Source organism: Blennius ocellaris (assembly GCF_963422515.1).
Source record: "Blennius ocellaris genome assembly, chromosome: 14".
NCBI classification, from domain to species: Eukaryota; Metazoa; Chordata; class Actinopteri; order Blenniiformes; family Blenniidae; genus Blennius; species Blennius ocellaris.
In genome coordinates this window covers 12,413,952-12,427,532 of record NC_137663.1, presented here as the reverse complement: position 1 = coordinate 12,427,532, position 13,581 = coordinate 12,413,952, and the positions used below count along the sequence as shown (strand labels likewise).

At 40.3% G+C, this 13,581-nt stretch overlaps 1 protein-coding gene across 1 annotated transcript in view; it reads right to left on the bottom strand.

Moving 5' to 3' along the window:
- Positions 1 to 13,581, bottom strand: part of jade2 (jade family PHD finger 2) — a gene marked incomplete at its 5' end in the record, with an annotated part of 149,059 nt that overhangs the window by 116,213 nt on the left and 19,265 nt on the right. The window contains one exon of the mRNA XM_080508224.1: positions 318 to 475. Within this exon, the coding sequence (XP_080364350.1) occupies positions 318 to 475 (158 nt within the window). The remainder of the gene's footprint in view (positions 1 to 317; positions 476 to 13,581) is intronic.

The following is a 13,581-nucleotide window of genomic DNA, read 5'->3' as shown; positions in this document are numbered from 1 at the left end:
ACTTCTGTGCGCAGAGGCTAGCAAGCATGTTCTTCATTACAACTATATCTCTAATTAGTGTAATTACATGCCTGGTAATTATGTAGAGACTTCACACACCTGTTACTACAAACTAATCAAATTTTTTTTTTTTTACCCCCTCACAAAACTGCGCTTTTGTTGCTCTTCACTAATCTTAAGTTTAGCTTGGCTCAGCACACATGGTGTCAAATGTCCCCAATGTTTTACTGATTTTTTATTTTTTTTCCCCCATACACGTGGAACCCTCCACGTTCTCTGCTCAACCATGTGTTTCTTGCATGTTATTCATGTCCTACCTGACCACGGGCTCCGGTATGGCCTCCAGGTTGGCCGGGACCTGCACTCCCTTCTCCCACTCCTGTCTCCAGGGGTCCGACAGCACGTAGAAGTCATCCAGTCCGAGCTGCGCCGAGTCGGGCAGCTTCATGGCTGTGATGAAGTCAGTGCGAAACACCTGCGTGAGGCAACGCGGAAAGAAGAGGAAAGAAAAGAGGATTTTTAGTTAACTGTCATCTTTGGATGCTGAGAGGATCATTCCTTTGTTCCTGCCTGATGCCTTTTACAAAAAAAAAATCTATTTAAAAGTTTGATTAGATTCCGTGTGTGCGTGCGCAAAATATGAATAACATTTTTCTTGTGGGTACCTGACATGTTGATATTTTCCAACTCTGTTTCCCATTTATTAGATGCCAAAACCAATATATGTGCAAACTTGTTTTCTCCCCGTATACAGTAGACTGAATAACCATAAGAAATGTTATCACAATGGCTGACAGATAGATGAAGCCTTAAAGTAACAACACTTATTAAATATAAACACAGGGACATTTTGAAGCTGTTTGGGTAATTACAAAGTTCAATTAATCTTCCTGTCAATGTTCATTTCAAACTGATACCAGAGTTTTATTTTACAGCCAATTTGATAGTTTTTCTCTCGCAGGCATAAAACATATATCAGTGTCATATTGTTTGAATATGATCAATGTCGTCAAAGTGAAAGAGCAGTTTTTAACATTCAGGAGTTATTCTAATCTTGGCACTTCCGTTGACACAGTATATATTGTCAGGATTGTAAACATTGGTACTTGAATAAAAAGGCCATAAGAAATTGTATGGGCAGATGAATAGATAGATGGATGGATGGATGGATAGATTGATACAGACTGCTTTATAATGTCTCATCTACCATTCTGCCAACCCCCCTCATTGAGCCCTCAGTCTCCCAGTGTTATGTGATCCTCAATGATCGTCACATCCTGTTCCCTCGCGTTGGTCACAATAAAGCTTTTATCACAAAAATAAACCATGAAACTCATCTCCACTCATCTATAACTCATTTTTATTTCAACTTTAATCTGCTGTGACCTGAAAATTTAGCTGTCTTTTTTGGTTTTTTTCCATTTTACTACAGTTTGACAGTAAACGCCAGTGTAACAAGCTGGCAGAATTATATAGTGTGTGACGGAGCTGAGATGCATTAGTCCAGCAAATCATTAATCCCTCATCTTGTAGTGTTGGCCACAGCCCTCATTTTGGCATATGCAAGTGATCGGCCGAAAGCTTTGTTGTCTTTCTAAAGTGTTTCATGATGTTTGACACTGTGGCAAGGCTTTTCGGCTGCAGTTTCTCTAAAAAGAAACAATAACAAAAACCCCAAAAATGACCCCTTATGATTAGGACTATTATCACTAAAAGACATACTGCACATTGCTAATTGATTACTGCGATTAAATGTGCAGCTGTAAGAGGGTAGTGATTAAAGCATAATGTAATGTGTGGTACAAATGTAAGTATGTGAAGAGAAAGTACAGCTGAGGAGAGACAGTTTATAGCAGAGGGATCAAACATAAAGACTGTATTCATTCATATTGATATCTATCTATATATCTATATATACATGCTGTACATACTATAACAACTTGCCTGTTGTCAAATTCTCTCAACATATAAAATAAACAGGTAAACCAGCACCACTGGAAGCAAATACAGAGACATCTTTCTGGAGGTGTTTTTTTTCTTCCCCGAGGAACCATTTTCTGAAGGCTTTCAGTGGCTCGGAGCACCTGTTATGTGTAAACGGATCTCAAAACGCACCAGAAATATTCCGTCTTCACTCGACAATGTTATCATGTAAACAGGGCCATATTCAGCTGTACATATCACATATTGTCACCTCAAGTCATTTTTGAAATATCTTCTGCTGCACAACAAATTAAAAATATGATCAAAAGAATTTTAATACCAAATTTTGTAGAAGGTTTGGGGAGCAACTACAGAGTGGCTCTGGAGCCACATATTTTTATTAAAATTTTTCCAAACACCTCGCATTGGACTGACTAAATCAAGTGTAATGCATGCAGATGAGAGAAAAAAGAAAATGTTTAAGCGACGTGATGTACGTACGCATCCGAAAAAGCTGAAATCAACATCAAAATCATTTCAGAAATTTGGATTTATTAAGTCAGATGAATAAAGCAGGTAACATCTACCGAGTATGTATATTGTCTACGTAGGATCATTATGTAGGAAGCTTCATAGGCAAACAAGGTGTGTTCCAGTCTGATGCAGTTTCAAGGACCTCGGGGAGAGGGTGTATTCAAGCAGACAGAACTACTCTCACAGCTAATAGGAACACACGTAAAGTCTCTGTCTGCTCTGAAAGGGACCCCAAGCAATGATATTATCAGTAATATAGTCAAGGACATCAGTCAAGAACACACACAGCAACAAATAAACACACAAACCCACAAGAATCAAACTAACAACACAGAGACTGGTGCCATATCAACCGTATGACTTCACTCGACATTTTATCATTACTTTCTAAGCCGCCTTATCCCTGCTTTATTAGCTCCTGCCCTCCCTCCTTCTCTCTCTCTCTCTCTCTTTCTTCCTGCTCTGTCTCTCCATCTTTCCTCTCTCCAGCTGCCTTCTGACTCATTCGCCTCTCTTTTTGTGGATATTCTTTTTTCATTTTTGTTTTGACCAAAGAAACTTCACAAAGAAAAAGTGTCAAAAAATGATTTATGGAGAAAAGAACGTGACTCAAAGCTAAAAACAGCCAAGGGACAAATGGAACGAGAGCACAAGATGAAAGCAGCAAGCGCAGCGAGTTTCATTTTTGAGGTTTCCCATCATTTTCCATATCACAAAAGTAGATCGGGGTGCTTCCACTGTGTGTGTGTGTGTGTGTGTGTGTGTGCCTTGCAGACAGGCAGGCTTTAAGTGACCCCCTGCTGGGCCTAAACACAGGGCATCTTTTCAAAATGTATTTTTATCTTAAAAACAGCCCATGGCCCAGTTAAATGTAAATGGCAAAGGAAAATCACTTATATCGTAGGTTTTCACAGCTTCAGGAGTCTCCAACTACACTGTTAGTTCAGTGATCCATTCATACTCATATTCAATCAGACACACACACACGCACACGCACACGCACACGCACGCGCGCGCGCGCGCCAGTAACGACAGAGCTGCCATGCAACCCTGAGCACAGTGACATCAAACTTGTGCCAGATGTCAATGCAGGTTGCATGACCCACCACAGTGAGCCAAGAAGGGACAACAAAGAAGATCAACTTTCAAAAGTATGATGGAAATTGCCCAAATACTGGATGAAATCGGAGGATTTACTTAAATATTTATTTCGCACAGCGTCTCAGCCAAACTATTTAGTCAGTTTATACTGTGGGTCTACACATGAAATGTTGAAGTATACATAACCTGTTTTCATGTTTGCTCTGAGCTCATGGCACAAAGACGACCGTCACGCACAGAGACAATATTGGACTAGGTGGCTAATGTGCTTCAGGTTGTGGCTGCAGTCTGGACGAAAAGTGAGTAAAACTAGTTAGAAATGTTCATGACATTTTCTGTTGATTAAAAGGAACATGAATAATCTCATGATGTTAATTTAAAAATAGATCACTTGTGAGTCGAAAGAAACTTTGAGGAAAAACAAACCAAAATAATAACCAAATTTAAATAATTTCAGATGCAAGAGATCCAAAGACACAAACAATAATCAAATGTTGAATTTGAAAAAGTAATGGTCCATCAGTCCTTTCTTGGTACGTTCCTTTAACCCTTTTATAAAGGCGCAGACTTTTTATGATTGAGGAATTTCGAAGGCTTTCTCAAGACATCTTTCTTTTTTTTTTTTTTTTTTTTTTGCAAAAGTCAATGCAAATGTGTGCTATTCACATGAGATGAAAATCTGTTAGAAAGGGCAAAATCAACAACAATGGTATATTTCTATAGGATGAAACAATAGAACAGAAACGTTTTTGCAGAACCTTCGTAATAATCTATTTCAATTGATATTGCACTTTTCCAGATATTATCTCAAATAAATCAAACGTTCAAAATGATTTATTTGCTGAAACGTAATGTGTTCTGTTATTGTCAATGCTTTTCATTTTCAATTGCAGTATTATATGCAAATGTCATACATTATGTTATTTAAACAGGGTATGAGAGAGGACTATAAATACCAAATAGTAACATAAACAACAGACATCAATTCAGTAAACGATTCCGTGAAACTTCTGGGTATCTATTTTATGGAGAAGTTTGACTGGTGATCTGAAGGCTTCTCTTTCTTTGGACGTGCAGATGAAATCTGGGAGTGCAAAACCAAGTTAAAGCCCATTACTGCCAGTGAGGTGCAACAAGCAGTTCAGCAGCTTTACAATACAGTCCAACATGAGCAGAGCCACCGGGTTTAAACACTAAATATCTTATCTGAATCTCATCAAACAACAAATGAACAAAAGACGACTCCACCTTCATGCCAGCGGCTCTGTGAGGCTGCAAGTAGGCATGGTAGTGCTTTGTGCTAAATGACTGATAATCGTTGCATGCTGGCGTTTAGCACGCATAATGTTTACCACATTTACTACGTCCTTCAGTGAATTGTTTACAAAGTCGCACAAAAGAAAATGCAGTGGATGAAGTGAAGCCGAGATTGATTGACAGGTACTTGGTACCCAGCCGAAAAATATGAGACAAATTAGTAAGCAGCAACAAAGGCAGAAGAAAGATAGAGGCATGGAATAACTATGAATAGGGAGAGAAGAGGGGACTTGTGTTTAAGTGGGAAGGGGAGAAGGGAGGATGAGGAGTAGTGGAAGACAAATAGCCACACATGAGAGCAACGGGAGGGTGAGAGGGAGCAAAAGGGAGAAAAGGCAGTGATAATAATTTAAGTGGAAAGAGAGATGAAAGACAAGGACAGAAAAGGATGAGGCTACTGTGTGGTGTGTGGGTGTGTGTAGGTGTGTGTGTGCGCGCGTGTGTGCGTGTGTGCGTGTCAAAAAGCAGTATATGAAAAGGCCATATGTAAAAAGCTGTATCCTTGCTTCTGCTGCTTGGCTGCCTCTACTGTCTGCCAGCCAGCGCAGATAAATAATGCAGTGGTGTGTGTATGTGTGTGTGTTGGACCGAGAGCCAAGGCCTCGATGAATCTCGCCTCACCCCTTCAGTAATACAAGCAGACCGATAGAGACTGAGGGTGATCCACTCCTCCTTAACCTTCCTCTTTATCTCCACTTCCACCGAAACAACCTTGCATTTTCCCCTCACCTGCGTGGAGAGCGCACCAAGAAAGCGAAACGAGGAAAAGGTGAGGGAAGGAAGGAAAGAGATAAAATTGGGAACGCAGGGGAGATAAAGAGGAAAAAGAGATGAGGAGACAGATAGGGGATGAGAGGAGATGTGAGGAAGAGAGCAAGCAGAGTTTAAAAGAGTGAAGAGAAAACGTGATGCAATGGAAGAAATTGTAGAAAACCCGTGAGAGATAAGTGAGGAAAGGAGGTAAGAAATGGGTAGAGGAGAAGACGGGAGAGGGAGGAAAAAGTAGGGAGCGTTGGGGAAAAAAGGAGGAAAAAGGAGGAGCGGGGGAGGACAGGACCTCAGTATATCACTTTTATTACTTTGTGTTTGTATAGGAACGACTGCAGCTAATTAATGTCTAGGAAACACTATTACAAGCTCCTGCAGTTTTATGTCCTGCCATGTTTCTCCCTCTGCATCTCTCCCTTCAGTTCATCACCATCCTCTTTTACTCTTTTCCTCCGTCTTGTGACAGACAGTTGGGAGTCACCCAGCCTCAGTGACAGATGACAGGCACATACATAGATGGAAAAGGAGCATTGTATTAAAAGACGAGATGAGCAAGTAGGCCAGATAGACAGACAGGTAAGAGGGCAGACACCCAGTCGCTCCATCTGAAATGGTAAAACAGACTTTACATAATATATGAAATACAAATGAGGCACATTTCCCTCAGTATTCACCGAGCCAGGGAGCAAATCCAGAGGAGAATAAAGAAAACAGAGACCTTCAAGGGCTGATTAGATTTGAGTAACTTGTTTATCTTCCTCGGAGTCAGTTAATGTCGGCTGAGTCTCATGCGAAGATGAAAACAAAGACATGTACTTGGCAGTATTGTAACTCAACAGCTAATAAAGAGTTATGCATGAAAGTGACAGAACTAATGGCATCTCTGGCTGGTTTTTAATGGAAAGGGGCAGTTATGTAACAAACCCAGAGCAGTCACGGAAATTCATTCCCAAAAAAGAAAAAAGAAAAAAAAGGCATATTTCTGTATCCATTTATCATATGATGTATTTCCCGCTGGGAGCGTTTTCCATATTGATCAACCGCAATCATTTTGTTCCAAGGACATGCGATTGAATTTAGCCATTTCCACTCAGATTTCCAAATCGGATATATTGTGATTTGCAAATACAAATATTAGGAGGATGATCAACCCCAACTATGGTGCAGTACTTCTCCAACTGACCCACAGAAAATCCCCCTTATGGCGCAACCTATTCAAAAGGAATGTGGATCCAAGTGCAGACCAGGGCCAAGCTAGAGCTTTATTAGAAGAAGGACATTCAAAACTCACAGAAAAGTTGGTACAAGGGAAGGTTCATTCATTTTGGTATGAAGAGAGATAAGATAGCAGAACAACAAAGACACTAAAGGAGACTCCATCTACACACACATAAGAAAAACATCTTTAAAAAATCAGGGATTAAGATTAATCAACATGACAAAAGGTCACATGCAGTAAGGGATTTCATTAAACAAAGGCTGGAAAAGAGCTGAGACAAAAGGAAGGAAAATTGAAAGAAACATATTTCTTTAATCTTTTGCTGCAATGAAATTACATATTTCTTTCTCGAAAGGCAAACATAAACAAATACCTGAACTTGCTCCTCCACCAATTATCTGCACACCAGAGACACCTCAAACATCTGTCCCTCATTCTCCATGCCACTTCTGTGCATCGGAGGAGTTTGTATCGTTCAATCTGGTACCGCGACAATGCGAGTGATGACTTTTCTCTACAAGTGAAAATCTGATTATTCACTTTGTGTTTGCAAAGTCTGTGCTGTGTCATTCCCTCACATGTGACAGGCTGTCACAGCACAGTCCCACATTATGAATTTGAGCGTCACAAGCTTTCCGAACGTACGGAGCAGTGTGATCGATGTGCTCGTGGAGAAACGTGAATGCATGAAATCACGGCTGCTCGGATGAGGCTGCAATGAAACGGCCTCAACATTAATGTGATGGGCGAAACGCACACAAACACACGCATCCAAAGCATCACCGAATATGAAGCAACAACAAGCAAACGCATGAAGGCAGGAGGAAAGGAAAACACTGCCTTTTTAAAAAAAGCACCACTCACCCAGGCACACACACACACACACACACTTTGCTGAGGCCAGTCAGTAGGTCACTATGATGTGTTGAGTTATAGACTGTAAGCGTGCGCAAGACTCATTAAGTCCAATCTAGATCTGAGCGGATGACATGAGCAGGAAGTGTGTGTGTGTGTGTGTGTGTGTGTGTGTGTGTGTGTGTGTGTGTGTGTGTGTGTGTGTGTGTGTGTGTGTGTGTGTGTGTGTGTGTGTGTGTGTGTGTGTGTGTGTGTGTGTGTGTGTGTGTGTGTGTGTGTGTGTGTGTGTGTGTGTGTGTGTGTGTGTGTGTGTGTGTGTGTGTGTGTGTGTGTGTGTGTGTGTGTGTGTGTGTGTGTGTGTTGAAAGTCTGACAGACATTCATAATCACTGTCAAAAATGCAGCCATACATGGGAAAGCACTCCAGAAGTGCTCTTTAAAAGCAATTTCTTGAGCTTATCCCCAACTTTCATACAGTGAGAAATGCTGCGACTACTACCAACACTACATCACTAGTATAACCTCCGTTACAGTACATTGTAAGAGTACAGTGTTTATTGGGAGGCCTTGACAATACTGACAATGCTGAAGGAACATGAATACGACTGATAATGGAGGTGGTATAAAAACTATTATTACCTTTTAACACTATTTTGTCACTTCTGTCAAAACTATTAACAGCTAACAATTGCAGCTCTATAACTGAAGTCCATTTCATGACTAATTCTGTGGACACTACTCACATTATTAAGACTTCGGCTTGTTACAAAAAGGACTGCACATTTAACAGCTCGTGGTGGTTCCACTATTACTGAATGTATGTGTACTCTTACTACTATTACTACTCCTGGATATACATTATACAGCAGCTAAAGTTAGTCGTGTGCAATTTGCATGCTCCTTCTGTGCCTGGGAGCATTAGCTCAAGGTCCTCTGAGATACTACAGTTACATATATATGTTAGGTTATGAGGTGACTCTAAATTGGTTGTGGAGGTTTGACTGCCTCAGTCTGTAGAAGCCTTGAGACCTGTGATGGAGGTGCACTCTGTCCAGGGTGGCTTTAATCTAATGTCAGCGTGAATTATTATTATTATTATTATTATTATTATTATTATTATTAACCAACACAAACTCTATATATTCAGAACGTCTGTAACAAGGAGCCACCTCATATGAGAGTGTAAGCTTTAAGTAACTCAAGTTTCAACCCTGTGCTAAAATATCAAAGTGAATGTGCTTAAACGTCAAAGAAAATGTGAATATTCAACGTTATTTATTTAATACACACCATTGTTCATCACCGATACCATTTCCACAAATCATCTTGCGACATATACAATGATGTAACCACTAGTGATCACTATAAGATATAGCGTATTTTTGCATGTTTTGGACTCAGAAAGGAAAATAAGTACAAAAACCATCCGAGATTCAACCTTGCAGTCTTTCAGTTACAATCCTCACCTTTTTTTTTATATATATAAACTGAGCTTCCGCCAGTCTCTGATTCAGCTTGTTTGTATGCTGCATGAGGCGCTCTACCTGTCTGTCTTATTTTGTGGACTGACTTGTATCTCTGACCATCTGCGGAGCAGTGATAGATTAGGACTGTCTGCTTCCTCCTGAGCTGAACAGAACAGAAACCACAGAGGATGACTTTTGAGAGCTGACATTTCAAATCAGGAAACACACACACGCACGCACGCACACACAGGTAAATGGGGATGCACATTACTCAAATACACATAAACACAGACACAAATACACTCAGATGCACAGTGCGTACATGACTAAACACACCCACGCAGGAAAAAAGAAACAAACCACACACATACACAGGAGGTATACACGGTCATACACAAATAAGTTCACACTGTGCTGAGACACACATGCACATCCAGCTGTCACCCACACAAGAGACTTTGTTATTATGGTGTTGCTGAGCCAGTTTCCTTGAAGCACAGTGACAAAGTGCGTTAAGTGCTTTTAAAGGCCAGCTGACAAAACACACTGTCGTTTGATGAGCTGGTTATCTTGAAACGCAATCAGTTCTGTTCATGTATGACTTCGAAAAGGATGAAAGGGCTGAGAAAGAGAAAGAGGATGCTATGCCCCTCACTTCTCATCCTGCTGTTAGTTATTGTTAGACTGCAAAACACTGGGCAGGACCCTCAGTTTTTTATTTTTGGTTTTCTTCTGAGTACTATAGTGGTGTGATAGTGATCAGCACCCTGTGAAGTGCAAAATGGCCCATGAGAGCTGCGTGAGTCAATGTTTCAAAAAAAATACGGATCCAATTTGAGCAGCTATCAAATAAATCTAGCTGAGCAAACCAGGTGAAGATCATTCAAAAGGAAGTGTGTGGACACAGCCAATGCTGCATGATTATATCTCTGATCTGGTTTCGATTAATTAGATTCAGGAGGAAATAAAGACTATCATTTCGATGATGGAGAACACGTACACAGGGCAGGCTTGTTTATTCTCAGGAAAAATACAATTTAAACCGTTTCATTTTATCTGCCTGGTGATACTGGATATACATATCATATAGTTTCATTTTGACATGCATCCATTGGTCTAAATCAAAAAGTATGTATTTAAAGCATACAGCAATAAAACTGAATGCTAATTTTATTTTTTTTTTAAACGATAAATGTGTAACTACCAAAAATCTGTTAATAATGATCCATCTGTCCATAACATGCACATATACATTTACACCCATGGGTAATATACCAATTATACTCAACTGCATGGGAAAAAACCAGAGTACCTCGCAAAACTGCAAAGTCCACATAGGGAAACCCCTCAAAGTCCGACTCAAACCAGCATCGTCCAACGGGTGCTAACATCCAAACCAGTAAATACTGAATAATAATAAATGATTCATATGTTTGTCATAGCGGTACATTTGGCTGCATTGTTGGTTTTCCCCTTGTAATCCACTCTGTTACTGTAACAGTCTTTGTGCCTTGATGGCATCATCCACTCAGTATCTATAGAGTGACTCTAAAACAAACTCTGACTAATGTAGCGATTTATTTCCTGGGGGAAAAAAGGAATGTTTTTCTTCATTTCAGAAAAAGGCCTTGATACAATTTACACAATATTTCTTTTTTATAAATTTCAACTTCAAATTCATAAATATGGATAAAAAAAAACAAACATGTATCAGCATGTCGAACGTTGTATAAATGCACATTATTCTTTAGTTCTCCATGAGAATATATTCGTTTGTTCTGTCTGAAGAGGGCACTTTAAGAAGGCACAGTGGCTCAATATAAATGAATTCTTTGAAAGAACAGATTTGCACTGCAAGTCGATGGGCAGGTGAAATGGAAAAACCCACGCCACGAGGAGGTGTCCCAGGTTTGAAAAAGGTTGAGAAGAGCTGTTGTGAATGACTAATAAAGGGTGCGACATTTAAAGGACAAGAGGATGAAGCCGCATCTCGACTGACCGAGCTGAGAAGGACTACAAACAGCCACACTGGCATTGTGTCGAGTTCTAGTGAAAAACAAGAAATTCAGGGGCGAAGCAGTATCAGACACATGAGCATGAAAACAGAAGAGGAGTTCTCATTCTCTCGCTCTGCCTCCCTCCCTCTCTCTCTCTCTCTCTCTCTCTCTCTCTCCTGTGGGCATTATGGCTACCTGGCTCTTCACAGTGCGTCATGGCAGATGTCGACTCACGGAGAGAGGAGGATAATTTTAGCAGCCACATCACAGCACAGCCTCTAATGATTGGCTGCTTGGAAGGGCCACAGGACTCAGGAAGAGTGTGTGTGTGTGTGTGTGTGTGTGTGTGTGTGTGTGTGTGTGTGTGTGTGTGTGTGTGTGTGTGTGTGTGTGTGTGTGTGTGTGTGTGTGTGTGTGTGTGTGTGTGTGTGTGTGTGTGTGTGTGTGTGTGTGTGTGTGTGTGTGTGTGTGTGTGTGTGTGTGTGTTTTACAGTGTTGAGTGGGTGATTAAGAGTGAGAAAAAGACAGAGAAGGAGAGAAAGAGGTTGATGGGAGACTGAGAGAACAGAGCTCCTGTGTGTGTGTGTGTGTGTGTGTGTGTGTGTGTGTGTGTGTGTGTGTGTGTGTGTGTGTGTGTGTGTGTGTGTGTGTGTGTGTGTGTGTGTGTGTGTGTGTGTGTGTGTGTGTGTGTGTGTGCGCGCGCATTAGTGCAGTGTACATAGACACATATAGCCAAGCAGTCTCTAATATCCACAGAGACATAAATATGTCTCAATACCAACAGTGACAAATTCAACAAATTAGAGCCCTTATCTTGAGGGGCACATGTCCTGCTCTGCTCTAATGCACCGTCTTGTGACAAGTTGGGTTGCGTGAGTAGAAACAAGGCCGAGTTGTCTCTTGAGAAACCGTAACCAAAATAAAATAACAACAGTGCATACAGTGCAGATCACGTTGACGCGATCAGGATCTGAACTCTTTTTTTATGGTCGTCATTTGGGCCCGTCACAGCAGGGAAAGTCCAGATTAAATTAATGATGGCTCAGTTCCATTTAATGTTCCAGGAAGCTTATGACTGATACAGAAGGTACAAACGCAGGAGACCTCCATTAAACTCCATATCGGCATCGGGTTGAAACGCAGGCTCTTCTGACTGATACAACAAAAAAATGTCCGCCATAAAAGAGGTGTAAAACACCACAACGCCATCATATCAGTCTTAATCACTACATCACTTTACAAGAATAGAAGCAGGAAACAGTCACAAAAGAAAACAAGAAGCATTGGCACCCTCTTAAAAATAAACTAGTTAACCCAAATGTACGGCCAGTAAAACATCGATGTGGCAAGTTCCTCCAGAGCTCGGGTTCATTAACTGAGCAGCTGCACAGATCACTGCAGGAACGGCATTACTAAAATGAATAGCATTATAAGTAGAACTGCGATGATGTGTTGCAATAACAATATGATTTGTGATGATACAAACACTTAAGTAGATGATTTAAAATTATGAATTAATTAAAGCATTAAGTACAATATATTAAGTAAATTCATTACTGCCTTCAGGCCACCAGGTATTAAATAATTAGAGCTGTCAATCAATACATATCTTCAAATTAGTGAATCAAAAAACCGTGAATTAATTGCAAATATGTAATCACATTTTCTTTCATATTTTGAATTCTGTCATTTTGAATCTACAAAGCATGAATACCTATTGTACCAAAACACAACCAATTGCTGCATTTCAATCAGTCTTCTGTAATATGTATATTACAGATGTTGCTATCCTGATAAGCATAAATACATGCATATATATGCATTATATTGCAGCATTCCAATTATTAGCATTAGTAGAAGCATTTTCTCATGTTTTCGATTCAGTGAAATATTGCACCTTGCATGAGAGCCGTCCCCACTGGTGTGTGAGTGTCAATGATGTGTGAGCCAACTGCTGAAAAAGACAGATCACGAAAAGCATTTCATCATAAAAAGTTATTTTCCCGTTTGTTTTCTTCTCCAGAAGCAGTGTTGTTTTTAGGAGTCCAAAAATAAAAAATAGCTGGCTTTTTCAGTTATTTATCTCTTTTTTTTTTATTTACCAAGAGAAGGGAGAGCAGAGAAGAAGTAGAAGATACACTCTTGGATGAAACGGGATGAAAACACTCAACCAGGAGAAAACGTTTGGCTCGTCTGACACCTCTTCAACAGCTAAGGACAACGGCAAAGACAGAAAGTGAGGATAAGTAGGAAAAGGAGGAAAAATAGAAGAGTTAACTCTGGTACACATTCAGAAGGCATCTTTTCCTCACGGTTTCCTGCAGCAGCCGGAGACTTCAGGTTATACACTTGCCAAAAAAATTTTACTCTCAATTTTTATTTTTACTAAGATGGAAACTCAA